This window comes from Zea mays, chromosome 4 (assembly GCF_902167145.1).
Source record: "Zea mays cultivar B73 chromosome 4, Zm-B73-REFERENCE-NAM-5.0, whole genome shotgun sequence".
Classification (NCBI taxonomy): Eukaryota; Viridiplantae; Streptophyta; class Magnoliopsida; order Poales; family Poaceae; genus Zea; species Zea mays.
This window is the reverse complement of record NC_050099.1, coordinates 247453207-247480858: the sequence shown is the minus strand read 5'-3', so window position 1 is coordinate 247480858 and position 27652 is coordinate 247453207. Positions and strand designations below refer to the sequence as shown.

Below are 27652 nucleotides of genomic sequence, written 5' to 3'. Positions count from 1 at the left end.
TTATGAAATTTGGTTCTGTTTTTCTAAGAACCGAAATAAATGAGACATTTTCGGTTCTGCACTCCAAAGAACCGAAAAACTCAAAAGTATTAGATTCAATTTGTTACATGTGTTTGTAACTTCGGATGTTGTGTTATCAACTTATGTTGAACCTCTAATCATCCATGTATTATTTATGAAATTATGGTCATTGCGCACTTGTGGTTGTTTATGGGGAGATGTTGCTGAAATTTGTCACAAAAGTTGTCGTTATTCAGAATTTTAGAGTGACTGTTATAGTTCGGTTAGAACCGAGGAACCGAACTGAAGAACCGAGAACCAAATTAGTCGATTATAGTTTTTTTTATCTTACTATTTCGGTTCTAGTTTTTAAAGGACCGAATTTCTACAAGAACCGATGAACCGAACCGAATAACCGAACGCCCGGTCCTACCGGACGGGTATGCCCGTTGCCATCCCCACACGCCGCTCACACGCCGCCTCCCTCGTTCTCGCGCCGACGCTCGCCGCACCGCCTCCCTCTCCCTCGTTGTCGCGCCGCCTCCCTGTCCCTCGTTCTCGAGCCGCCACACCGCCTCCCCAGCCGGCCAGGTAACACACGGCGGCTCTTCCCTGCTGGGCTTCGGAGCTGCCAGTCTGCCACGCCGCCGCCCCAGCAGAGAGGCGAGCACCCCCGCCGGCGCCTCGGAGCTTTGAATTGGCTGGGCGCGCGACCGGCCTCTGCCGCCGGGCCGCGAGCAGCAGCAACCCCCCTCGCCGGCCATGACCTCCGCTCACTCCAAGCTCTACTCCGGTGAGCCACGCGCCACTCTTGCATCCCCGTACTCCGCGATGCCCTCATGGTCCTAACACACACGCGCTCAACCCATCTGGTGCCACCCGTCGGCGCGTGCAGATGACGTCAGCCTCGTCGTGGTCGTCGTCGACACGAACCCCTTCTTCTGGGCCGCCGCGGCGCTCCCCTTCGCCGACTTCTTCGCGCACGTATGCAACCCTAACCCTCCATTTGCTTCCCTGCGCCTGCTTCCTTGTTCGATCTTCACTGGCGATTTTGTGCGTTAGATGACTCGTTGGTAGCGGTGCCCTGATCCGTCCATTGGGCCTTGGCTTGATGTGATATCCATGCCCGTGCAGCTGATCCACTTCGTGAACTCCCTCCTGCTGCTGAACCACCTCAACCGTGTGGTCGTCATCGCGGCGGGAGTCAGCTCGTGTGCCTACATCCTGGATTCCAGCGATGCCAGCCCCTCCGGTGGTGTGGCCGTCTCGGACACCTTCGACAAGGCAAGCCGCAAGGCGGAGGAGTTCATTGCACAAGATGCGCGCGCCACTGCAGGCAACGGTTCCGTTGCTTCTGCCAATGCCGCGTCGCTGCTCTCTGGGGCGCTGTCCATCTCTTTGTGCTGTATCCAGTCGCTTGAATTCCTTGACTATTGCACATTCACCTATCTTATTTGTGCTCGTGTTGCTTAACATTGAGGTTATTTAGATATACAGAGGATTTTCCGGTCTGGGTCTCGGCATCCACAACCTCGGGTGAGTGTAGAGTTCTGAGTAATGTTTAATTTCATCATTTGTGATCAACAAATAATGCTTTGTTTGGCCCATAATTTGTTGTAGTCAGTATTCTCATACTTATTATAATGCCACGGCAGTTGATACTAACACGAGATACAGATTTTGTGCCTGCAGGGATCTCCAGACGGACCTGAACAGTATGCACGCATCGTCATCAATGCAGTTTCTAGTTTTTTTTCAGGACCTAGTTTTCACTTCATCAAATTTATGTGCAGATATGTGGCAGTGATGAATTCAATATTTTCTGCTCAACGTTCCATGGTATCACATCAATTGCTTAATCCATTTTAGTCCCATTGAGATTTATTGATCTTTTCGTTTCACCAGCCAGTCACTATGTTGTTACTTATTACTCCTTCTGTCCCAGTATATAAGGCGTAACCACCTCTGGCTCAAAGACCAAGAAATGTATTTAATTCTCTCTATACTTTTGCATCGATGTACGCATGTCTAGAGATAATACGCCTTGTATTATGGGACTAGAATAAAAAGTAGTTACACCTTATACACTAAGATAGAGTAAGTACTTAATATCCAAATTTGACACATGTAGTGGGTTCAGAAAGAGCAAGACATTGGAATGTGCCTATGTAGATATGCATCCATAATTGTTCCAAAACTTTAGCTACGGTGGCTTAATGACTGGCAACATTCTTACTAATCTCTTAGGTACCAATTGACTCTTGTATTGTGGGAACCCAGGATTCTGCTTTCTTGCAGCAGGTAATGCTCTTTAGTACTCATCAAATTCATCCACATGTTATACTGTCACAACATCCTCTTGCTGACTAGTTACCGATATTTCATTATGCAGGCTTCGTACATAACAGGAGGAGTTTATTTGAAGCCACAAGAACTAAATGGCCTGTTTCAATACCTTGCCGTAAGTTATCCAGGCTCCCTCTGCTGATATTAATATATCAGCTCATATAGTTCTATTTTTCCTTTTGGGGGCTTTTGAGAATGTATTTATATCCCTACTACTCTATAAGTCCTCATTGTAGGCGTCCACATGTGCGTCATGTTCTGCCTCTCGACGCCCGCCTGCCCGCGCGTCCCGCTCCTGCGCGCCCCCGCTCGTGATGCCCGTCCCGCCTCCCCGCTGTGGCAGCCGCCTTCGCGTCCACCGCGAGATCCCCGCCCTTCCCATGGAACCCCGCTCTGCACCCCTCCCAGAGCTCTGTCGTGTCATCCCCGCCCTGCCCCCCCTCGAAACCCCGTTCCCTCCGGCCCCGCCCTCGCCCTCCTCCCACTCCGACGCACTCGAGAAGCCGTTAGCCAACGCCGCCGCTTCCACCTCTGAGTCCTTCGTGGCGCTCAAGGCCCATTATCCCCCGCCTCCCCCTCCCGTGCCGCCTAGGTCTCGTTGGATAAGATGTCGATCCGGGGTCGATGAGCACTAGACCTTCTCCGATTCTCTAGCGACCCTCCCCCACAACCACGGTCTCGCGCGAGCTTGGTCGGCTTCGTCAGCGAAGCTAGGCAGCAGGCGTGGGCAGTCGGGCTGGTCCAGGGACGCCAGCTCGCATCTGTCGGTTTCCATCCGCAAAGGTAGCAGCAGACGTCGCCGTCGACTGTCGCGGGCACCGACGACCAACACCACCTTCCCTTCGGCCCAAGATCAGCATCTGTAAACGCCTTTGACCGTCTGTGCCTCGATCCAAGCTCAAACCACGGGCAAGCAAACACATCGCATCTCCAACCTCCTCGGTTCGGTCGGCTACCCCAGATCGACAGCTTTCAGGTGTGTGTTCCCCTATTTTTTTATTTTTTGGATGAACACTAATGGTTATGAGGTGAATAAAGTGGCGAATAAAGTACCCTGCTATGAGTTTGAGATAATTCAATGTTGTGTGAGAAAGAGCAAAACCTTGTCACACTTTGCCCACCTGAGCCAGCACGAAACCTTCTCCGGCAATCGGTAGGGTTCCAATGTCGCAGGATCCACCTCGAGGGATTTGGGATCTGTCCAAATGTACACACCGCGCTCTTGTCTGCTGCCTGGCACTGTGTTGTCAAGGATCAACGCGACAAGGAGAGCCACCACAACGTTGATGGATAGGAGCACGTTCACTGCATAGTTCAGCTGCAGGACAATTTAGACTGTCAGTAATTCGATTGACGGGAACACATTCTAGCTGCACGGGTAAGGAAGGCAGCAGAGCTCACCCCGCTGCTGGCTGTGCGAACTGGCCCACTTGACGCTGCAGCATATGGAAGAAGATAGCTGGGCAAGATTAGGTTGCAGCTGGGTTCATACTGCTGAAAGTATGCGGGTATCGACAAGGAGATGAACAGGGTAAATCCAACTATTATCATGTTCCTGGAGCGTGCTGCTTGGGTGTATCGCAATGTGGACAAACCAAGCGCGACAATTAGCGCCCAGGTGAAGCACAGAACAGAGGCGGCCAAGGCAAGAGGTATAGAGGCTAGGAGAGCTCCGATTTTACCTACAGCCAAGGAGCTCAGCTTTAGGAAGTCCGTACTTCATAAAAAAATGATGGGACATAATTGCAGTATAGAAGCCGCATCATACCAAAGAAGGAGAAGATGACTAACACGGCTGCCCCAAGCTGCAAAGCCCTCCTGCTGCCCATTTTGGTTGTTTCGAGGGTGTGTATGTTCTCTGTTAACGTTCTCCAGCAATAAACGTTGAAACCCCTTCAAGCCCAATCGCTCTGCTGACAACTCCACGTGTTGGTGGGCTTAGATTTACCAGCAGTGAAGCGGCATGGTACGATGAAAGCTGCATATGCACAACCATGTCAAGGCACGCTAGCCATCAAGCATCCAAAGCATTTTTTTACACTTGCAGATGAGTGTCTGTTCTGCTGAGAGAAACTACACACCGAATCAACTGGAGCAACCAGAGAAACTATTATCATGATGATACCTGTCTTGAAATGGAATGTTGGAGGGCCCCATTGGAACGGATAGGGAACCCTCACCCAGGCAGCAGTTTTCCACGCAGTAGAAACATCGGTACGGCAGCGCCTCATGGTCTCTAAATGCCTTCTGCATGAATCCAACAATATGTTTGAACTGGGTATGTTTGAGCGGCAGCCTTTGAAGTTATATGCTCCACCAGCAGTTAGAAAGAATGCATAAGCCCATACAATTGCAACACTGAGGGGCACCTGCCAATACATACATCCCAGTGTAGTCAGCACACAATCAGCTACCCGCACTAAGGGTGTAAAGGGAGAGGATTAGAGAAGTACCGCATAGACAAGGAAGATATGGTTGCCAAACAAGGATATTTTTCTCATGTACAGAAATGGATAAGCACATTAGTTAGTAAGATATAGAGCGATACAAGTCAGGGGGGACATGCCCAGTCAAAATTATTTAAATACAAATAGGTATTAAGAAAACACAGGCAAGGAGACAAAACGGCAAGATCCGATTAAGTTTTGTTCATCAAAAGAGAGCTGCAAGGATATACCAGAGTGCACAGAAGAACCAACAGAATGAGGGGCATGCTGATTTCTACACAGCTGCCAGCCTGAGGGAAACCATAACTAAAAAATGCCAAACCCACTGCAGCAATAGTTGGTGCCACCACTACTGGATTTATTAACCTGTGAAGTCAGGCATTGAACATATTCAGTTTCTGTGAGGTGTATTCTAGATTGTAGACTTCTGCATTTGTGTTTCTGGACATACCTCAGAAACAGTGACATAAGACCAGTGTATCCTAATATTATCTGGAATACTGAACCAACAAGTATAGCCCCCTGTAGTTCCCTCATTATGTGCTTGAATTTCTGCATATCAAACCAAACACATTTAAGTTAACTGAGGAATGTTTGTATTAATAAAAGTGGAAAGCTTTCCCACAACCTACAATGCTAAATCCTGATGACAGTTTTGACTGAATGTTAAACATAGTTCAATGCAAGCTCAGGCCATTCCAGAACAAAACCTCGCGTACTACGAAGGAAATATCAACGGGAATTGGATCAACATCAACACATCATTACATGAAGATCTTGGCTGCTATGTAGGTCAAAGCAGATCTCCTTTGTATCCTTATAACAGAACCAGGATCATTAGGGATTTAGGGAGTAAAGATGAAAAAAGTTCCTAAACTGATGCCCTTCTGTGAGAGACAGTGGTTCATGGGTATTTGGTAGTCTGCATACACATGAGGTGAGTGTCACCCTGACAATAGATGAGGGCAGGCAAATTCAACCGCCAATTGACTCCATTCATGGGTACAAAAGAGCTTGGAATATATGTCAAAATTTACTAATTTAGCTCACAGCACATATACTTTATGAAAGAGCTCTTTTGTTTACTTCCTTCAGAGCTATCATGTCAATTTGCAAGGTTTATAAGAAATTACTATCAACTTCTAAGGCCAGACACCAAAGTTATCTCAAGTTCCATTGTCTGCACTCTGCACCATTATCTGAACACCTGGTAGACAAAAAGAAGAGATTGTCCCAGGAATCCTCCAAGTGATTTAGCTCCGATGGATCTCCCCTTTTCAAACAGACCCCAAATTGGATCCTGAATGCACTGGCATTTATATCCAACAATAAGTTGAGCTTGACATACTACATGATGTCACCCCATTTGAATCTCTCAGAAATCCCATATGATGCAGGACAAAAGGTGCAGGTAAAGTAACATGGGCTCTGGGATGAATCATACATTGTCACTAAGATTTCTGAACTCCTCGGAGTTCGCAATTACCAACGCTGGAGCCAAATATACAAAGGAGCTTCCTTGAATCAGTGGAAGCCGAGAACCCAAAAAAGTATGTAGTATTGTAGTAAGACCAGAGACTAATAACATGGTGGATATGACTGTTGCGGTATCCTCCTGCCACATTAAATGAATTCATCATTCGAAGGTGGTTTTCAGTGTAAATAAGTGCAATTAAGAAAAGAAGGAAAGCTTCATACATCAGAACCACCCATTGCAGGTACGAGTATCAAAGGAACAAAGACAAGTGAACCAGCTATTGACAGGTAATGTTGCATGCCATAAAATATTAGTAGTGCTGCAATTGGAAAAAGAAAAATATGTCAATAGTTATCACAGCAGTTATAATTGGATTGACATCAAATCAAAAAGTCAAAGAATCACATATCAAATACGGATAATTATTTTCCCTTAGTTGGTAAACTACGGAAGCCTTCCTACCAAACTTTTCCCTCATAAGAGGGATCATGACAACAAGGAATGGGTTCTCTCAACCGCTACATTAACAAAAGTGTGATGTTCTGTTTCATCCTTCGCCAAAGTAAAGTGATGTGAAGTTATCAGCAAACCTAAGATGTGTTTTTAAATCCTAGGCCCTGACCTTAAATCAGGCAGTGATGGGATGACAGGTAAAAGGACTCCACACCGCTAGGCTCTAGGCCTTAGTTCTTTTATTTCCTAGGACTAGGAGTCACAAGATGGCAGATGATGATACGGGAATCTATATCTATACTTCTATACTAATCTATTAAGAAGCTAATGTTGGCACCTATACTACCATGGCTTCACACTCCCCACACCCAGCACCCGTAAAAAATAGTGCAAAGCAAGCACTCGAACCCACACCCCTCTGCTCTAATAATTTGGGGCTAACCACCAGACTACATGTATTTTAGTGTTTAGAAATAAACAATAATTATATTTACAGCCTAGGCGCCGCCCCCACGCTACCCGCCTCGTGGCAACGCACAGACATATACCTAGTACTTATTATTATGATATTATTATTTTTATGGTCTTTTTGATAGAATAATATATTTTATAGTTGTATTGTGCTCTATATTTTCACACAATAGCGAAAGGGATTATCCTAGAACTTCGATCACACTAAATCTACTACCCTCTAAAACGTGATGACATTATTACCATTTTGTTATCATACCAATTGAAAATTTTATTTGCATTTATTTTCCTCATGTTTGGTTTGCTATTATAATTAATAAATCTGAGATCTTTTGCCTTTTGTGCTTTCCTGAACTGTGAATTAGACTAAGAGCTGTAGAAGTTTATTGGTCACTTCTGTATCCTTTGCAGTTCAGATCTTTGTTCTTGTTTGTTGTTTCACAATAAGTGCTGCAAACATTAATCAGATTATATCTTAGTCACTTCTTTTTATTTTTACATATGTCTAAGAGATTAGCCATGTCTGATTGACGGAACCAAGATCTAGTTGTTGTGCAGATGACTTTCTTCACTTTAGTATGGCAATACGGTGTCTTACTAGCGAAATTTGTTATTTGAATACCATATTATTTTGATACCATCTTCTTTTGTTTGTATACATAACTTTGTGTGGGCTTATTTGATTATTTGAAATAATTTATTTCTCTTTTAGTTCCTCGAGCTCATTGACACATTTCAACAATAATGTAGGCTGTATTTGCAACTGATTTACACTCTAGAGCTTTTCTGCGCCTTCCAAAAACTCTTGGAGTGGACTTCCGTGCTTCGTACGTTTCCTCTATTAACCATCAACACTAGACTAGACTTATCTTCCTTTTCTTTTTCTGTAATTTTACAATCAGGTCAAAGGCTGGTCCACATTAGCAACTCTAGTTCTGTTTTATTTCTTTCCGTGTCTAGTATTGGTGGCACATCAATGCACTCAGCATTGTTTTACTGATTTGCAGGTGTTTCTGCCATAAGAAGACTATTGACATGGGATATGTCTGTTCAATTTGTTTGTCAATATTCTGCAAGAATCAGAAGAAGTGTTCAACCTGCGGGTAAGTTTTATGTTCAAGTGTGTTTCCTGTCTGATGAGAGTCTTTTTTGGTACCTTTATTTGTTCCTATTAGAGTACCCGTTTAGGGTTTTGGGGTTAGTCCCTTGTAATTACCGTCACACCCTTGTGTAATGGGCCAGGCCCAATAACCTTGGTCCATTAATACATCACCTAACCCTGAGTTAGGATTAGGGTTTCCCATATGGTATAGAGCTAGGTTTCTTTTTCCACTTCTCTCTCCTTGAGTCCGATCTGGTTCCCCCTCCACCCCAGTTGCTCTTGCCTGCTTTTCCGTAGGCTCAGACGCCAACGCTCGCGCCTCTACCCGCCCCATGTGCGGCCTAGACGCCTTGCCTCGCGCCGTTACCCGCGCCACGCGCGACCTCGACGCCCTCGCTCGCGTCTCTTCCAACGCCACGCGCGGCCCCGCCTACGCCACGTGCGGCCTCGTTGACCTCGCCAGCGCCACGCGCGGCCCCATCGAAGAGCGCGCCCGCTTCGTCGACCCCGCTCTCGTCTACCACCGCCATGGGCAGGCCACTCTCTTAGCCCCCGTCGAACCAGCACCGTTGACGAGCGCGACTCGCTTCAACGACCCGCCCTCGTCTACCACCGCTGCGAGATGGCCCCTTCCTCCGCTCCTGACGACCCGCTTGCCCCCACCGAGCCTCCCGTGTACCATCCGGTCGCCATCCACTGCCACCCCGGGCACGTCCACCCGATGGTGACTCGTCACGCAACCGGCGTTCTCCGCGCCGTCGATCGGTTGATCCTGACGGCTAACGCTCCTCCGGACTCCTCCTCAGTCCCCTCCTCCGTTCGCGCCGCCCTCGCCGACCCCCACTATTGTCGCGCCATGGATAGGGATGTCAACGGGTATATACCCATCGGGTAGTACCATTCGATACCCATACCCATCAATAAAAATTATACCCGTCGGGTTACCCATATACACTCGCGGGCATAGAATCTTACCCATACTCGTACCCGCGCGGGTAATTTTACCCGTCAGGTAACCCGTACCCGCGGAAGGTCTCATTCTAATATTCTTATCACTTAGAATGTTAAATAAAGACACAAATATAAGTATCTTAAAATATATCAAACCATGTGATTACATAAATTAATAGTTAAACAAATAATATCTGGAGAATGATTTTCTTTTAGCTAAGATATGCTTTATTATTGACAATAATAGTATGATGCGGGTATATTTTACCCACGGTTACATGGGTATGGGTAGTACGCACCCATACTCGTACCCGTCTACCCAACGAGTAGAGATTATTACCCACTAATGTACCCACGTGCAGAGAAACCATCCCATACCTGCCAACATATCTGGTAAAACCCGTCGTGGTTTACGGGTACCCATTGCCATCTCTAGCTATGGAGGAGTACACGGCCCTGTTGGCCAACCACACCTGGGACCCGGTCTCGCATCTACCAGGCACCAACGTGGTCACCAGCAAGTGGATTTTTCGCCACAAGCTGACCTTGGATGGCTCTCTCGACCACTACAAGCCCCGTTGGGTCCTTCGGGGCTTCACCCAGCGCACCGAAGTCGACTACGACGAGACCTTCAGCCCCGTCATCAAGTTCGCGACCGTTCGGATCGTTCTCACCCTCGCCTGCTCCTGGGACTGCGCGATTCATCAGCTCGATGTCAAGAATGCCTTCCTCCACGACACTCTGACGGAGACTGTCTACTACAGCCAACCCACCGGCTTCGTTGACTCCGCTTGTTCAGATCTGGTTTGCCGGCTGAACCGCTCCCTGTACGACCTCAAACAGACGTCGTGGGCATGGTACAGTCGCTTCGCTTCCTACTTGGCCTCCATCGGCTTCGGCGAGGCCAAGTCGGACACGTCCTTGTTCATCTACCGGCGTGGACGACATCGTCTACCTCCTGCTCTACGTCGACGACATTGTGCTCACGACATCCATCGCCGACCTTTTACAACGCATGATCGACGCCCTTCAGCTAGAGTTCGCGATTAAAGATCTGGGGCCTTTTCACCACTTCCTCGGCATCACCGCCGAGCGCCGGCCTAAGGGTCTCTTCCTCCACCAGCGCAGTACACCATCGACATCCTGGAGCGGGTTGGCATGTCCGGCTGCAAGCCCTGCTCCACGCCTGTCGACACTGACGGGCCTCCAGTCGCCGACGCGACGTCCTACCGAAGCCTGACCGGAGCCCTCCAGTACATGACCTTCTCTAGGCCCGACATCGCCTATGACGTTCAGCAGGTGTGCCTGCACATGCACACCCCACAAGAGCCGCATCTCACCACTCTCAAGCGGATCCTGCGTTATCTCCGTGTCTCCCTCGACTACGACCTTCTACTTCGACCCTCCCCAACTTTGGAGCTCGTGGTCTACACCGACGCTGATTGGGCTGGCTGTCCCAACACGCGCCAGTCCACTTCTGGTTACACCATGTTCCTGGGCGCCAATCTCGTCTCCTGGGCCGCCAAGCGAGAGCCCGTCGTCTACCGCTTCGGCGCTGAGGCTGAGTACCGCGCTGTGGCCAACAGCGTGACAGAGGCCTCCTGGCTACGCTTCAACTGCTCCAGGAGCTCCACCGCCCCTTCCAGCGTGCCACCCTTGTGGGTGACAATGGGCTCTAAATTTTACACTATAAGATTTAAGGATCGGATACGATTAGGATCACGCCCTATTTGTATTAATTTTTTGAATTAAAATTTATTTAGGTCCCTACCACTTTGTGAAGAAGTATTTGGATCGCGATCCATTACCACTCCTAGGCTACAACATCAGCGCGGTCTATCTCTCCACCAATCCTGTGCAGCATCAACACACGAAGCATGTGGAGATCGACCTGCACTTCGTACGCGGCTATGTCGTTGTCGGTAACGTTCGGGTTCTCAGCGTCCTCATCACGCTGCAGTTCGCCAACATCTTCACCAAGGGGCTACTGTCGAGTGTATTCACCGATTTTCGATCCAGTCTGAACATCTGTACATGATAGAGTTGAGACTGCGTGAGAGGGGGTGTTAGAGTACCTGTTTAGGATTTTGGGGTTAGCCCCTTATAATTACCGTCACACCCATGTGTAATGGGCCAGACCCAATAACCTTGGTCTATTAATACATCACCTAACCCTGAGTTAGGGTTAGGGTTTCCCACAATTCCTGCAATTTGGTTTTGGCCAGCAAAATTTGGTTAGGAAAGAAACAAGAAGATGCTTAACAAGTTTTCTCCTGATTTTCCTTTCATGTCTGAATAATTTTACTCTGACTTGCAGTGTCATTTTCCCTTATGTTTTGTACAAACCTTGTGTATAATTTAGAAAATCTCAATTTCAGTTATCCTTTGCAGTTTATATAAGCAGACCACAAAAGTGTCTTGTCCAGCAGTTTCTACAACTAATTTAGTTTTTAGCATATGTTAGCATTTGTCTTTTATACTAGACTACTAGTGATTTTGTGTTGCTGCTTGCAAAACGATTCTATGAAGATACTTGTATAAGCTGTTGTTTTCCTCTGGTACAATAGATCTAGTCACGGGACTTCATTTGCCTGCTTTGGTTGCAGGTCAGAATTCAGTCGTGCCATGCCTGATTTGAACTCCGTGCCGGATCAAAGCAAGTAGTGTCCAGTGCGAAGTTAACCCATCAACAGACAACGCTTTTCTCTATGCGTCTCACAGGTTCCTTTCGGACTAGCACCTTCACGTGTGCAGTGTGTACGAGACGTTTCTTTGGTCGATATGTGAATCAATTTCCATGTCTGAATATTATCGGTTTTTTTTTAAAAAAAACTGAAACTGCAGAATTATTTTCCATACAATTTTACAACATGACGTAGATCATTGCGTTTGTCAAAAACAAAAACAAAAAAATTCTCACTACACAGGGAAAACAAGAAGGCCGAGGAAATAGATAAGCTACGTAACAAGAAAGCGTTTTGCATTTTTTTTGTACCACAACGCTGAACTAGTTGTTTGGTCCCCCAGCGGAGTCATCTTGCCAGGTCGCCTGCCACTGCCTGTCATAGAACGTGGTCTCGTCGACGAGCTTCTTCAGCGACTCGACGTCCTCGTTTTTCCTGACCAGCAGCACGCCGGCGACGGCGGCGAACAGCAGCGTCTTGCAGAAGAAGTTGCCCATCTGGTCGACGAGGCCCGCGCCCGTCAAGCTGTCCACGAAATAGGCCATGAAGAAGCCGACCATGGCGGCGCGACCTGCATTATTAGACGAGGAGAAGAGCCGCCGGTTCTGAATGCAAGCAAGATCACTGGGCAAAGAAACGCCATATGCACCCGCATCATATTTCAACTGTTTTTTCATACCATTTAGCTTCTCGGCTTCGGGAAGGTGGAAGCGTTTCATCCAAGCCCACCATGGAATAATGGAAGTGGCGAAGACGACAGCCTCGTCTGTGTTAGTCGCCTCCGGATAGTCTTCGAGCCATCTCCTTCTCCTGGCCTCTGGAATCAGAAAAATAAAGATGACTGGCATCAGCGGTCCGTCCCACTCGTTGCAGCAAAACAACAAATGTCTGACCGAGTTTACACAAAGCATGTCCTGAGCCCCCTCACCGGCGTCGATGACGGCGTCCCAGTCGACGCCGCTGCCCTTGTCGAACTTGGCGAGGTCCCAGGTGCCGTTGACCCACCTGGCGTCCCGGAAGGCCGGGACCGGCGCTGGCGCGGGCGGCGGCGGCGGGGCCTCGGACTTGACGGCGGCCCCGTTGGAGGCCGCGGCAAGGGCCGGCTCCGCCTCGTCCCGCTGCTCCACGGGCGGCGCCTCCCCGGAGGCGGTGGCGCAGGCGAGGCGGCGCGGGAAGGGGAGGAGTCCGACGGGCTTTCCGCCCGCCCGCAGGGGCCTGAGGCTGGCGGGACGCGGGGAGAAGGTGGAGGTCGCCATGGCCATGGCGAGCAAAGGGGGGGACGGAGGGCAGTGAAGGAGTGGAAAGTGGATAGACAGGAGAGGAGAGTGTGCGGCCAGGCCGGCAGGTGCCAGTTGGGCTTTGGCCTTTGGGCCATGGTCGAGCCCTCTTTTTGGGTGACGTGGCATGGCCGCGCTGACGTGTCCGGGCCAGGTGGACGGAGCTGTGCGTCCATTGGTTTGTGGCCGGACACAAAAAAAATCTGTGTGGCTGTGGATGCGGAGAGAAACAGAATTTTTGGACTTCAAAATCACGTTAACCGAGCAAAAAGAAAGCAATGAGAAGCAAAGTGCTCATAGTCCAAAATAAAAATGTAATGCCAATGAAACTTAGATCCCGTTTGTTTCCTTTCATTTCGAGGAATTGGAATCTTACTAATGGAATAAGCTATTTTTTTAGAATATGACATTCCACCATTTTCCAAAGTTATCATATAAGCCTATCTCAAATTCATGGGGTGAGAGATGAAAATTGATTCTATAGATTTACATGCTAATTTTTCGATGTACAACTTATAGCACATTCTTCTACTTGCGCCTCTATAACATAAATGTACTATATAACTATCTTTCTCATATGATTTAGGATACTATACAAATATATTACATATATAAATATATAAACTTAATTAGTTTTGTCTAAATTATAATTATTAAAATAGAATTCAATTCCAACGAAACAAACGGGCCCTTACTGTAATTGGTTTGTGCCAAAGGGATACACGCAGCAGAATCTGTCTGCAGGCTATCTTCTGGCTGACTTAATGGGATCAAATTGTGACCGGATTGAGCATCAGTCACAGTTGGCACGTCATCCACAACATGATCATAGTCTTCAGGGGGCGGTCTACTACAACCGGTCGTACCACAACCTCCATGAGTTGCAACTGGGTCTTCATAGCCGAAGTAACATAATTATCCCAATCCAGTTGAGAATCAATTGGGATGACTCGTCTTATGACATTTGGTGGATGGTCAATGTTAAGTACTCTGTCAACCGCAATGTCATCATCTTCATGGTAACCTAGCTTTTGTTTAGTCTTTGAAACACATCACTCAAGGAGGGTCTACCAACAAATAGTACATGCACGTGTCGCATGTCAATGAACTTGGCATTTCCATAGAGATCTTCTTACACATTGCCTCCATGATATAAGCTCATAAAATTGTCCATCTATTTCAAACACGAATTAAACAGTCAATATCCACCATGGATGGTTATTGCCTAACCACAACCCACTAATAACTAGCTACATAACTATAACTATAACCACAACCCACTAAAATACTAACCACCTTATAATTAAGTACTAAATAACTAAGTATAAATTTTGACAGCACCTCCCCTGCATGGGGAGGATACTAAAACCTGCACATTCAACTCACATTCATCATATTCGATCAAATTCGCATTTATCACATTCATTTTCATGATACTCACATTCAACAGACAACTAATTATAGCAACAAATCTAACATGCCTAACAAAAATGCTAACACATTAACTAAAAATACTAACTAAATACTCAAAAAGTTACCTAGACGGGGGGCGGGGGCGGGGTCGGACGACGGCGGCGTGGGGAGGTGAGCCGGGGATAGGGATGAAAATGGGACGGGTACCCGGAACGGGTATCGGATACGGGTACCAAAACGGGACGTAATTTCGGATACGGATACGGGTATTTTGTTTATCGGGACGGATACGGGTATTACCCGGATATTGAATCTCGGATACGGGTAGGATACGGAATCACTAATACCCGGTCAGTACCCGAAAATCCCGGGTCGGATACGGGTACCCGGAATTCGGGTACCCGTTTTTTCTTTTTCTGCATAATATAGTTATAAAATCATAACTTTTACATATGAAATCGGATGAAGATAAAGTTTATATGAAAATTGTAGAGCTTGAAGAGATCTATGACTTTGTAATACATCAATTTTTTGTTTAAACAATATTTTAATGATTTAATTGTATTTTGATGATTTTCTATGACAAGAAATCAATAATACATAAATAGCCTCAAAAAATCGTGAAATTTTATGGAGATACAACATATGTCCATATGTAACCATAAAAAATGTTTGGATCATAAGATCTATAAGATGTCCACGTTTCTTTCCTTTCACTTTCGCTTATTTGTAGGAGTTACATGTGAAATTAGTGTAAGTATCTAAGTTTCAACATAATCAGTACTTCACTTTATCATTTTCATACGAGGACTTGAGTTATCATCATATAAAATGTTTATTAGTTTTTGTAACTTATTTGCAATTTTTTAGTGAAACTAGAATATTTATGAATTTTAAATATTGCGGTGTTGGTTCTACAATGTCCTTGTGATAAGCAACTTTGAACTGCATGATGTCAATTTTACCGGTTTCCTTTCTTACATCTGATCTATCATATACATGATTATGTATTGCTTAACTTATGGATGATTGGACAATTAATATCATCGGATAAACTACCCGACAATTATCCGGTACCTACCCGAGTAGTATCCGTTATCCGTTTCTTACCCGTCCGGATTATTACCCGATCCCGTCCTATATCCGTCCCGAATCTTAACTACCCGTATCCGGTCCCGTATCCGAGAGAAATACATTAGGGTAGGATACGGGATGACCCTGTATCCGGCTGTATCCGTCCCGTTTTCATCCCTAGCCGGGGACGGCGGAGCGGCGTCGGACGGTGGCGAGAGGAGGTGAGCCGGCGGCGTCGGGGCGGCGCGGGGCACGCCGGCGACACGACGGGGCGCGGGCAACAGGGGCGGCGCGGCGGGGCTCGAGGCACGGAGCGGCGGGGCATGGTGCCGGCGCGGCAGGGCGGAACCGGGGCGGTGGCAGCTTGCTTGAGGAAGAATGGAGAAGAAAGCTGTCCAGTGCGGTATAAAGGGGGTCGTCGCCAAGATCTATAGCGTCGACCCCCTGACACGTGCGCAGCCGCCGCCAGGGGTCGACGCTAAGATCTATGGCGCCGACCCCCCTGACACCCGCCGCCGCCACCAGGGGTCGGCGCCATAGATCTTGGCGCCGACCCCCTGACACGTCCCCGCCACCTCACCATCCACATCAGCCAGACAAGCGCCATTTGTGTTGGCGCCGTCACACATTACCTCGGCATCAGTTATAATGGCGCCGAGCTCGGGGTTTATTTTTTGAAATTAAACTGCAAAGTGTATAGTTGTGCAAAAAAACCCGAAAAGAGCTAAATTGCAAAAAAAAAATTGTTGGGTGAGGATGGATGATGAAGATTGTAGCGGCGCGCTGAAACGCTCACAGTGGAGATTCGATCTACGTAGTTGTCCTGCAGCTAAAGAAACTGAAACGAAGCCGTGTTGCTAGTAGTAGGATGGAACAGTGCCTCCCATTTGGTCAGAATGCCAGACGCTAAACTGGTGGAGATTTGTCACATTCATTCACAGGACAGGACAAAACTATCAACAGGCTCACTGATGACAGAGCAAGAGAAAACAAAGGAACGACACTTGCACAGTTCAGTTCCACCCCAAAGTAACTCCTCGCTCCTATATATGTATGTATACACCTAGTTATGTGGGAGCTTCATTTCAGACGCACCAGTGGCCTTCCCTTCCCTTGAGTGCTGTGTTCGCACACAGATTTTCACCACCTCCTCCTCTTCCTCCTCTTGTCCTCCGACTTGTCAGCCGCGTTCTTGAGCTGCATGGCACACCAGCAGTTCAGTCGGTCAATCAGACACCGTACACCAATTCATGTCACCAAAAGAAATGCTCAGTAGTAGATAGCTCTCACCATGATGACAAGGATGCGGACAAGGACAGCCACGAAGTCGGTGAAGAGGGTGAGGGCGTGCTTGATGTAGTCCATGTCGCCGTGGTGCGCCCTCTCGATGACCTCCTGCGTGTCGTACACCATGTAGCCCAGGAAGATGAGCAGCCCAAAGTAGACCTGCAGCGTCAAAGTACTCAAGTTAATTAAGCCGCGCCGCGCGCATATATTCGTTCCACAGATCTGCATGCCATCAGTGAATATGTTCCATATGATCTCCCACCTCAAACATGAAGCTGCTAGTGGATTGGCCGAAGATGGAGGCGGCGAACTGCAGCCAGAGCAGGATGGAGAGGCCAGAAGATAGCAGTCCGCCCAGGTAGAGGTACTCCCTGCGCTTGGCCACCACGGCCGCGCAAGAGAAGCACGCGAACGCAATGGCAGTCCCCACGAACGCTGTCACCAGGATGCTGCCAACACAAGCAGAGAAACAGGGAGAAAATAAAAACTACTGCCGTCAGTACACGGGAAAATGTAAAATTAGCTGGAGATGAGCAGTAACAACAGCAGTTCAATCACGAATTTCTGCCTCTATAGCACTCATTCTGAACTATCCCAGTTACTACCGGAAGAAAAACTGCGGCCAGGAGGAACAGTAGTGGACAGCGACGCACACATCTGACATCCCATAGGAACAGTATGTCGCGCGCGGTCAATAACGGCACACATTTCTTTACTAGTACAGCTTATGCGTGATCGAGCTCGCAGTGTTTGATTTGATTAAAACAGTTTCCGAAGAGACAGGTATACGGTGCTAGGTAGGTTCGTTTCGTCGTTACCTTGGGTCAAATTCCACGGCGAGCTTGATGAGGGGTCCAACCGACGCCCCTTCCAGGAGGGCAGCCGCCATCAGCAGCCCGTACCTCTTCCTCTGCACGCACGCACGACCGATCAGGGCAACACAGCGTGTGAGATAGAGAGAATTGACATTTTTCGTTTGTCAAATTCGTCGCTCGCATGCCTGCACGGCTCGCAGGGGATGCCGAGCAATGGTCGTCATCATCGGGTTGTGCATGTGCTAGCGAGCGAAGCTAGGTAGGTGAACTGATGACGAAGGAGAGACGAATCGGACGGACCTCCTCGTAGACGGGCACCGAGAAGAGCCAGGCGATGCTGCCGACGCAGCCGAGCATGGTCAGCATCCCGCCGATGTTCCAGACGACGTGCAGGTACGCGCCCACCGCCGACGAGGCCAGCGCCACGCATAGGGTGAGGTAAACCTGCAGGAAAAAAAAGCGAACCGATCGAAACCAACAGCCAAGGTCAGATCAGATTAGAATATAATTGAATCAAATTGTCGTCTCTCGAGCAGACTAAATCGTGACCGAAACGCAACGAATGGAATGGAATCGGCTTGCTAAAACGATTATATCGGCCACGTATTGTAATTATTCTAATCGAATCGTGTCCTTACGACGAATCATGCATCCATTCCAATCCAACCGGTGGCATTCGCAGTTCTCAACGGCAAGGAAGGAATATACGGGAGGAGGGGGGGCGTATATTACGAGCTTGAGGTGGGTCTGGACGGCGGGGCTGATCTGGCGGAAGTTCTTCATCGAGTCGTAGCCCCAGCCTTCGCCGCCGCCGCCGTAGCCGCCGTACGGCGCCGACGACGTGGAGGAGGCGGTGGTCGAGTAGAACGCGTCCATCCCTGCCAACGCAAAGCCTGTGTGTGTGTGCCTGCCCGCTGCGGATGGATGGATGGATTTGGATCTGGGAATCGAGTCGTGTCGTGGGTGGCTATGGCTTTGGGCTGGGAGAATGCCGCGGGGGCCGAGGCGGTTTATATACGTGGGGTGCGGTGGTGGGGGTGGGGGTGGCCGACTGGGTGGGTGGGATTCGCGAGGAAAGGAAAGGAAAGGAAGCGGCCGCGCACTGGGCTGGTACTTCTCGCGAAGGAACACCCCACCAACACACAGCATGCATACCGGTTCTGCTTGGCGTGCACTTGACTCAAGTGAAGCATCGCCTGGCTGCTTCCTCTCGATCGCCCTTCGTACGTCCTCGATGATGGTGGCGGGTGTTGCCTCTGAATCGGCGGCGGGGGCGGGGGAACTAAGGACATGTTTAGTTTGATGACTAAGTTGCCACATTTTATCTAATTTTTATGTTTAAGGTTAGTTTTTCAATTCAGACGACTAACCTAGAACAAAGTATGGCACAGTTAGCTACAAACCAAACAGACCCTAAGTGTCAACTACATACTCAACTGCGTTCTGATAGTGCATATGATAGGTTGTTTCCTTTCCTTCTTCATTTCGTTGTATGAGCGCCACAGCCGCCAACAGAAAAACCAAGGTGCATGCTGCTGCTTTGTGTCGATCGACCGACCAGGTCCAGGCAATGCTTTAGTGCCTCGACAGATTCTGAGATGGTGAACCCGACGTACGGTCGCTGCTGGCGGCGGCGGCGGCGGCCGGCTTCTTGCTGGCGTTCTGGTCCAGCTCGGGAGGAAGCTTCCCACCACGACTTGCCTGCCATGCCATGCATACCACAACAACGGCAGGCGCAAAGATTCGCTGTTAGACATGGCAGCGGGTCGGGTAAAGTGCGGGTAAGACATTTACTCGCCCGCCAACATATCCGCGCCTCTAGTGTTTATCCGTGCCCGCGAGAGCTTGCGGGTAAAATTTTCGACCCGTGCCCGTATCCGCAGGATATCGGGCAACCCGTTACCCGCCAGAAATTACCATACGAGTATGTGGTCATGTTCATTTCACCAAGAACATCAACAACTTGACAGACATAATATAATGACAAGGAACATAGTTCAAACTTCAAAGTCTACAAACATGACCGATCATCCACAAACATAAGTCTCAAACTCTTAAGATATTAATTATTACAACACAATGTTTTAGGATAAAATGAACACATAGGGCGATATTTTGAAGGGCTATTAAATTAAGCGGGTAACGGGTAATACCCGCGGGCAAAATTTTATATCCGTCAATTACCCGCGAGTGAGAAATCTTACCCGTATCCTTACCCATGGGCGAGATTTCTTACCCGTATCCATGTCCATCGGGTACGAAACCTGCGAATACTCGTGCCCGCGAGCAGAATTGCCATCCCTATTCGCTGTGGCTCGGGAGCTAGCTAGTCATCACCATTAAAGATAGTCATCGATCGAGTAGTAATTAACCACACGTACTTTTCCATTCCAATTAAGCTAGTAGGGGCGAAGCCAGCCAAGAAATGTCATCACCATTAAAGAATTGGATAATCTACATTGTAAACCAGTAGGCCCCGTTTGTTTCGTTGGAATTGAATTCCATTTTAATAATTATAATTTAGACAAAACTAATTAAGTTTATATATTTATTTATATAATATATTTGTATATTATCTTAAATAATATGAGAGAGATAGTTATATACTACATTCATGTTATAACGAAGCAAGTAGAAGAGTGTGCTATAAGTTGTACATCGGAAAAATAGTATGTAAATCTATAGAATCAATTTCCATCTCTCAACCCATGAATTTGAGATAGACTTATATGATAACTTTAGAAAGTGGTAGAATGTCACATTCTAAAAAAATAGCTTATTCTAATAGTAAGATTCCAATTCCATAAAATAAAAGGAAACAAACGGGACCTAAATTATATTGTACCTTCATTGGTTTTCCAGGATCTATCGGTGTATATCTTCGTACGTATGATTTCTACCTACACATAATTTTCATCCATATATACTTTTTTTCTAGCCCACAAGAGGTGGAAAAAGGTCCCGGTCATGATTTGGTCTAGTCTCTAGTCACGTAAAGTCAAACCATACAGATTATTCTATAGCAACACATACATACATGGTGGTGGTGTGATTTGCGATTTGACCCTCGTTCATATTAGGCTCCAGCCAGCCAGTGTCGTAAAGCGGGCCGTCGAGACCCTGCGTCGTTGGGCTTCAGTGGCCTGCCAAAACCAGCATACAAACGCGAGTGAGTGGGTGGACCCGATGGACGAATTCATCCACGGGCTGACTGCTGGCTAGGGGTGGGCATTTTAAAACCGAAAACCGAACCCAAACTTACCGAATCCGAATAGACCGAATTGTCGGTCTATTCGGGTTTTCGGGTTCGAATTCGGTTCCTATATGTGCTATATTTCGGGGTATGAGTTCGGATTCGGTTCCTAACCTTTAAAACCCGAATAGACTTAATAATCCGAAATATGAAAAATCTATTAATATGTGATGGTATTTGTCGGGGACCATAATTAAGGGTACCCTCAAGGCTCCTAATTCTCAGCTGGTAACCCCCATCAGCATAAAGCTACAAAGGCCTGATGGGTGCGATTAAGTCAGGGATCGATCCATTCGAGGGACACGATCACGCCTCGCCCGAGCCTAGCCTCGGACAAGGGCAGCCGACCCCGGAGGATCTCCGCCTCGCCCGAGGCCCCCCTCCAGCGGCTAACGTATTCCCGGCTCGCCCGAGGCTCTGTCTTCGCCAAGAAGCAACCCTGACCAAATCGCCGCACCGACCGACCAAATCACAGGAGCATTTAATGCAAAGGTGGCCTGACACCTTTATCCTGACGCGCGCCCTTCAGTCGACAGAGCCGAAGTGACTGCTGTCACTTCGCTGCTCCACTGACCAGCCTGACAGAAAGACAACGCCGCCTGCGCCGCTCCGACTACGGTGCCACTTGATAGAGTGAGGCTGACAGGCAGTCAGGCCCGGCCGCAGGCGCCATAGGAAGCTCCGCTCCGCCCGACCCAGGGCTCGGACTCGGGCTAAGCCCCGGCCCCCGGAAGACGGCGAACTCCGCTCCGCCCGACCCAGGGCTCGAACTCGGGCTAAGCCCCGGAAGACGGCGAACTCCGCTTCACCCGACCCAGGGCTCGGACTTGGGCTCAGCCCCAGAAGACGACGAACTCTGCTCCGCCCGACCCAGGGCTCGGACTCGGGCTAAGCCCCGAAAGACGACGAACTCCGCTCCGCCCGACCCAGGGCTCGGACTTGGGCTCAGCCCCAGAAGACGACGAACTCCGCTTCGCCCGACCCCAGGGCTCGGACTCTGCCCTGGCCTCAGCCGACGGTCTCCGCCTCGCCCGACCCAGGGGCTCGGACTCGACCTCGGCCACGGAAGACAGACTCGACCTCGGCTTCGGAGGAGCTTCCACATCGCCCAACCTAGGGCGCAGACCAGCCACGTCAACAGGAGGCGCCATCATCACCCTACCCCAAGCTGACTCGGGCCACGGGGAACAAGACCGGCGTCCCATCTGGCTCGCTCCACCAGATAGGCAATGATGGCGCCCCGCATACTCTGTGACGACGGCGGCTCTCGGCCCCCTTACGGAAGCAAGAGGACGTCAGCAAGGACTCGACAGCCCCGACAGCTGTCCCTCCGCCAGGCTCCAGCGCTCCTCCGACGACCACGACATCACACAAACCGGGCGCCAAAACCTCTCCGGCCGCCACGATGGCGTGTACTTAGGGCGCTAGCTCTCCCCCGCTAGACACGTAGCACTCTGCTACATCCCCCATTGTATACCTGGATCCTCTCCTTACGCCTATAAAAGGAAGGACCAGGGCCCTCTTAGAGGGGGTTGGCCGCGTGGGGACGAGGACGAGACAGGCGCTCGCTTGAAGTCGCTCGCTCCCTCTCCCGCGTGGACGCTTGTAACCCCCTACTGCAAGCGCACCCGACCTGGGCGCGGGACGAACACGAAGGCCGCAGGATTTCCACCTCTCTCACGCCTGTCTCCGGCCACCTCACTTCCCCCCTTCGCGCTCGGCCTCGTGTCGACCCATCTGGGCTGAGGCACGCGGCGACATTCACTCGTCGGCTTAGGGACCCCCCCAGTCTCGAAACGCCGACAGTTGGCGCGCCAGGTAGGGGCACGCTGCGTGTTGACGAACAGCTTCCCGTCAAGCTCCAGATGGGCAGTCTCCAGCAACCTCTCCAACCCGGGACGGTGCTCCATTTCGGGAGTCTTGAGTTCATGTCCCTCGACGGCAGCTACGACATGATACTCATTCCACCGCCGGGCGACAGCGACAATGGCGGCCGACAGCCCGCCCGCCGGCGGCGGAATCGACGACGTCTTCCCCGCGTGGTGGAAGAACAACCTTCGAGCTCACCCCGCCCACTCCCCCGCCGACGGAGGGGGAGGCGGGGCAACCAAGGCCAAGCAGGAGGCAGCGCCTCATCGGCTATCGAGCGAGTCGATAGCGCCAGCACCCCAACGGGGGGCGCACCGGGCATCGACCTCGCGCTTGAGACGAAGACGAGCGCTGTCTCCCCGCAACGCGCCGATTCCGGGCAAACGGACGACGCCAGCGCGCTCGCGAAAGGCTTGCTGGACGTCACCCTCGTACCTGAGACGACGGTGCAGTCAGTCCCCGACGTGACTTCATCACCGCCCGTCGACCAAGAGGTACCGATCGATTCCCAACCCACGTCTTTCGGATTCAGCCTCGACCCGCCTAGCGGCTTCGCTTTGGCGGGCGCTCTCGTAGAGGCAAGTCCAAACCCTCTGGGGTTTCGTATGCGGTCACCTTGGGACCGGCTGGCGGACGTCTCGACCTACGGGCCATCTGGGTCCGAGGAAGACGACGAGCCCAGCTTCTGTTGGGATTTCTCTGGACTTGGCAACCCCAGTGCCATGCGGGACTTCATGACCGCATGCGACTACTGTCTTTCCGGCTGTTCCGACGGTAGCCGTAGCCTCGGCGACGAGGACTGCGGCCCAAGCCGCGAATGTTTCCACGTCGATCTAGGGGGTCCCTCCGAAGGCAACCATCTCGGCATGCCGGAGGACGGTGATCTCCCTAGGCCGGTGCCTCGCGTTGACATCCCACGGGAGCTAGTTGTGGTCCCCGTTCAGGCGGGGGGCCATAACCCACAGCTCGAGCAAATCCGTGGGGTGCAGGCCAGGCTCGACGAGGGAGCAGGAGCGCTTGAGCCGATCCGCCGGGACGTCGGGCAGGCATGGGCGGGCCAACCTCCGGCCGGAGAAATACGTCATCTACCCCAGGGCTTCCAGCACCGCATCGCCGACGATGTCAGGGTCAGGCCGCCACCCGCATCCAGTGGGGTTGGCCAGAACCTGGCTGCAGCAGCAATGCTCCTCCGCGCGATGCCGGAGCCATCAACCACCGAGGGGCGGCGAATCCAGGGAAAGCTCAAGAATCTCCTGGAAGGCGCTGCGGTCCGGCGGGCCGAGAGCTCCGCCTCCCGAAGGCAGGGGTACCCCTCGGAACATCATGCCGCGACTTCCCGATTCATGCGGGAAGCCTCGGTCTACACCGGGCGCACGCACAACACAGCGCCTGCGGCCCCGGGTCGCCTCGGCAACGAGCACCATCACCGCGACCGTCGAGCCCACCTCGACGAGAGAGTGCGCCGAGGCTACCACCCTAGGCGTGGGGGACGCTACGACAGCGGGGAGGATCGGAGTCCCTCGCCCGAACCACCCGGTCCGCAGGCCTTCAGCCGGGCCATACGACGGGCGCCGTTCCCGACCCGGTTCCAACCCCCGACTACTATCACGAAGTACTCGGGGGAGACGAGACCGGAACTGTGGCTCGCGGACTACCGTCTGGCCTGCCAACTGGGTGGAACGGACGATGACAACTGATAGTCGCCTAGAGGGGGGGTGAATAGGGCGAAACTGAAATTTACAAATATAAACACAACTACAAGCCGGGTTAGCGTTAGAAATATAAACGAGTCCGCGAGAGAGGGCGCAAAACAAATCCCAAGCGAATAAGCAAGTGAGACACGGAGATTTGTTTTACCGAGGTTCGGTTCTTGCAAACCTACTCCCCGTTGAGGAGGCCACAAAGGCCGGGTCTCTTTCAACCCTTCCCTCTCTCAAACGGTCCCTCGGACCGAGTGAGCTTCTCTTCTCAAATCAAAGCCGGGAACAAAACTTCCCCGCAAGGGCCACCACACAATTGGTGCCTCTTGCCTTGATTACAATGGAGTGTGATCTCAAGAACAAGTGAGAAAGAAAAGAAGCAATCCAAGTGCAAGAGCTCAAATGAACACGGCAAATCACTCTCACTAGTCACTAGGGCTTTGTGTGGAATTGGAGAGGATTTGATCTCTTTAGTGTGTCTAGAATTGAATGCTAGAGCTCTTGTAGTAGTTGAGAAGTGGAAAACTTGGATGCAATGAATGGTGGGGTGGTTGGGGTATTTATAGCCCCAACCACCAAACTTGACTGTTGGCTGGAGGCGTCTGCTCGATGGCGCACCGGACAGTCCGGTGCATACCGGACAGTCCGGTGCCCCTGCCACGTCATCACTGCCGTTGGATTCTAGCCGTTGGAGCTTCTGACTTGTGGGCCCTCCTGAGTGTCCGGTGCACACCGGACATGTACTGTTTGATGTCCGGTGCACCGGCATGGGCGTGCCTGACGTCTGCGCGCGCTGCGCGCGCAATAAATGCACCGCAGGGAGCCGTTGGCGCCGCAGAGAGCCGTTGCTCCGCTGGCACACCGGACAGTCCGGTGCACACCGGACAGTCCGGTGAATTTTAGCGGAGCGGCTGCCGCGCGAACCCGAGGCTGGCGAGTTCCTGAGGCCGACTTCCCTTGGCGCACCGGACACTGTCCGGTGTACACCGGACAGTCCGGTGAATTATAGCCGAGTCGCCTTGGAATTTCCCGAAGGTGGCGAGTTGGAGTCTGAGTCCCCTGGTGCACCGGACAGGTACTGTTCACTGTCCGGTGGCACACCGGACAGTCCGGTGCGCCAGACCAGGGGTGCCTTCGGTTGCCCCTTTGCTCCTTTGTTGAATCCAAAACTTGGTCTTTTTATTGGCTAAGTGTGAACCTTTTACACCTGTATATACTATACACTTGGGCAAACAAGTTAGTCCAAAGATTTGTGTTGGGCAATTCAACCACCAAAATTATATAGGAACTAGGTGTAAGCCTAATTCCCTTTCAATCTCCCCCTTTTTGGTGATTGATGCCAACACAAACCAAAGCAAATATAGAAGTGCATAATTGAACTAGTTTGCATAATGTAAGTGTAAAGGTTGCTTGGAATTGAGCCAATAAAACTACTTACAAGATATGCATGGAATGTTTCTTTCTTATTTAACATTTTGGACCACGTTTGCACCACTTGTTTTGTTTTTGCAAAACCTTTTGCAAATCCATTTCAAAGATCTTTTGCAAATAGTCAAAGGTAAATAAATAAGAGTTTGCAAAAGCATTTTCAAGATTTGAAATTTCCTCCCCCTGTTTCAACTGCTTTTCCTTTGACTAAACAAGACTCCCCTAAAAGAGATCCACCTCTTAGTGTTCAAGAGGGTTTTGATATACCATTTTTGAAATACTACTTTCTCCCCCTTTTGAACACAATAGGATACCCATTGATAAATACTTTTGGAAAGCACTAAGTTTTTGAAATTGGTGGTGGTGCGGTCCTTTTGCTTTGGGCTCATTTCTCCCCCTTTTTGGCATGAATCGCCAAAAACGGAATCATTAGAGCCCTCGAAGTAATTTCTTCCCCTTTGGTCATAAGTAACGAGTTAAGATTATACCAAAGATGAAGTCCGGTCCTTTTGCTTTTGAGCTTTTACTCTCTCCCCCAAGGATGAAGTCCTTTTCTTTGATGCTCATTTCTCCCCAAGGAATAGAGAGTTGCTCGGAGTGATGGCGAAGCATGAGTTACGGAGTGGAAGCCTTTGTCTTCGCCGAAGACTCCAATTCCCTTTCAATATACCTATGACTTGGTTTGAAATAGACTTGAAAACACATTAGTCATAGCATATAAAAGAGATATGATCAAAGGTATTTAAATGAGCTATGTGTGCAAGCTAGCAAAAGAAATTTCTAGAATCAAGAATATTGAGCTCATGCCTAAGTCTGGTAAAAGATTGTTCATCAAGTGGCTTGGTAAAGATATCGGCTAATTGATCTTTAGTATTAATGTAAGAAATCTCGATATCCCCCTTTTGTTGGTGATCCCTAAGAAAATGATACCGAATGGCTATGTGCTTAGTGCGGCTATGCTCGACGGGATTGTCGGCCATTTTGATTGCACTCTCATTATCACATAGCAAAGGGACTTTGGTTAATTTGTAACCGTAGTCCCGCAGGGTTTGCCTCATCCAAAGCAATTGCGCGCAACAATGTCCTGCGGCAATGTACTCGGCTTCAGCGGTGGAAAGAGCGACCGAATTTTGCTTCTTTGAAGCCCAAGACACCAAGGATCTTCCCAAGAACTGGCAAGTCCCTGATGTGCTCTTCCTATTAATTTTGCACCCCGCCCAATCGGCATCCGAATAACCAATCAAATCAAATGTGGATCCCCGAGGGTACCAAAGCCCAAACTTAGGTGTATAAGCCAAATATCTCAAAATTCGTTTTACGACCGTAAGGTGTGATTCCTTAGGGTCGGATTGGAATCTTGCACACATGCAAACGGAAAGCATAATGTCCGGTCGAGATGCACATAAATAAAGCAATGAACCAATCATCGACCGGTATACCTTTTGATCCACGGACTTACCTCCCGTGTCGAGGTCGAGATGCCCATTAGTTCCCATGGGTGTCTTGATGGGTTTGGCATCCTTCATCCCAAACTTGGTTAGAATGTCTTGAGTGTACTTCGTTTGGCAAATGAAGGTGCCCTCTTGGAGTTGCTTGACTTGGAAT

General features: G+C 49.7%; 3 protein-coding genes and 1 pseudogene across 5 annotated transcripts; 1 reads left to right on the top strand and 3 right to left on the bottom strand.

Moving 5' to 3' along the window:
• The first annotated feature begins 444 nt into the window (after positions 1 to 444).
• Positions 445 to 12093, top strand: LOC100192494 (RNA polymerase II transcription factor B subunit 4). Of its 2 annotated transcripts, none has more exons than NM_001137714.3 (11): positions 445 to 793; positions 896 to 984; positions 1135 to 1405; positions 1490 to 1536; positions 1678 to 1715; positions 1794 to 1839; positions 2248 to 2301; positions 2393 to 2461; positions 7945 to 8021; positions 8202 to 8297; positions 11854 to 12093. In NM_001137714.3, the coding sequence occupies exons 1-11, from the start codon at positions 763 to 765 to the stop codon at positions 11909 to 11911; spliced, it is 876 nt and encodes a 291-aa protein (NP_001131186.1). In that variant the 5' UTR covers positions 445 to 762; the 3' UTR covers positions 11912 to 12093. The 2 variants fall into 2 exon arrangements, with proteins under 2 accessions (NP_001131186.1, NP_001352354.1); NM_001365425.1 differs by having other exon boundaries at positions 557 to 793; positions 1481 to 1536; positions 11854 to 12082.
• On the bottom strand, positions 3355 to 7925 carry LOC103654947 (nucleobase-ascorbate transporter pseudogene; annotated as a pseudogene). Its single transcript, NR_163862.1, has 8 exons — positions 6492 to 7925; positions 6238 to 6408; positions 5245 to 5345; positions 5024 to 5159; positions 4428 to 4715; positions 4115 to 4324; positions 3748 to 4028; positions 3355 to 3664 (listed from the first exon to the last, which is right to left on the bottom strand). The product of NR_163862.1 is annotated as a nucleobase-ascorbate transporter pseudogene (transcript).
• On the bottom strand, positions 12046 to 13505 carry LOC103654948 (light-harvesting complex-like protein 3 isotype 2, chloroplastic). Its single transcript, XM_008681752.4, has 3 exons — positions 12860 to 13505; positions 12611 to 12748; positions 12046 to 12502 (listed from the first exon to the last, which is right to left on the bottom strand). The coding sequence occupies exons 1-3, from the start codon at positions 13335 to 13337 to the stop codon at positions 12255 to 12257; spliced, it is 864 nt and encodes a 287-aa protein (XP_008679974.1). The 5' UTR covers positions 13338 to 13505; the 3' UTR covers positions 12046 to 12254.
• Positions 13506 to 16589: 3084 nt separating this feature from the next.
• Positions 16590 to 18771, bottom strand: LOC100279826 (Bax inhibitor 1). The gene is made up of 6 exons (NM_001152780.1): positions 18530 to 18771; positions 18098 to 18241; positions 17801 to 17892; positions 17245 to 17431; positions 16986 to 17141; positions 16590 to 16892 (listed from the first exon to the last, which is right to left on the bottom strand). Exons 1-6 carry the CDS (start codon positions 18671 to 18673, stop codon positions 16836 to 16838), a joined length of 780 nt encoding a protein of 259 aa, NP_001146252.1. The 5' UTR covers positions 18674 to 18771; the 3' UTR covers positions 16590 to 16835.
• Between the last annotated feature and the right edge of the window lie 8881 nt (positions 18772 to 27652).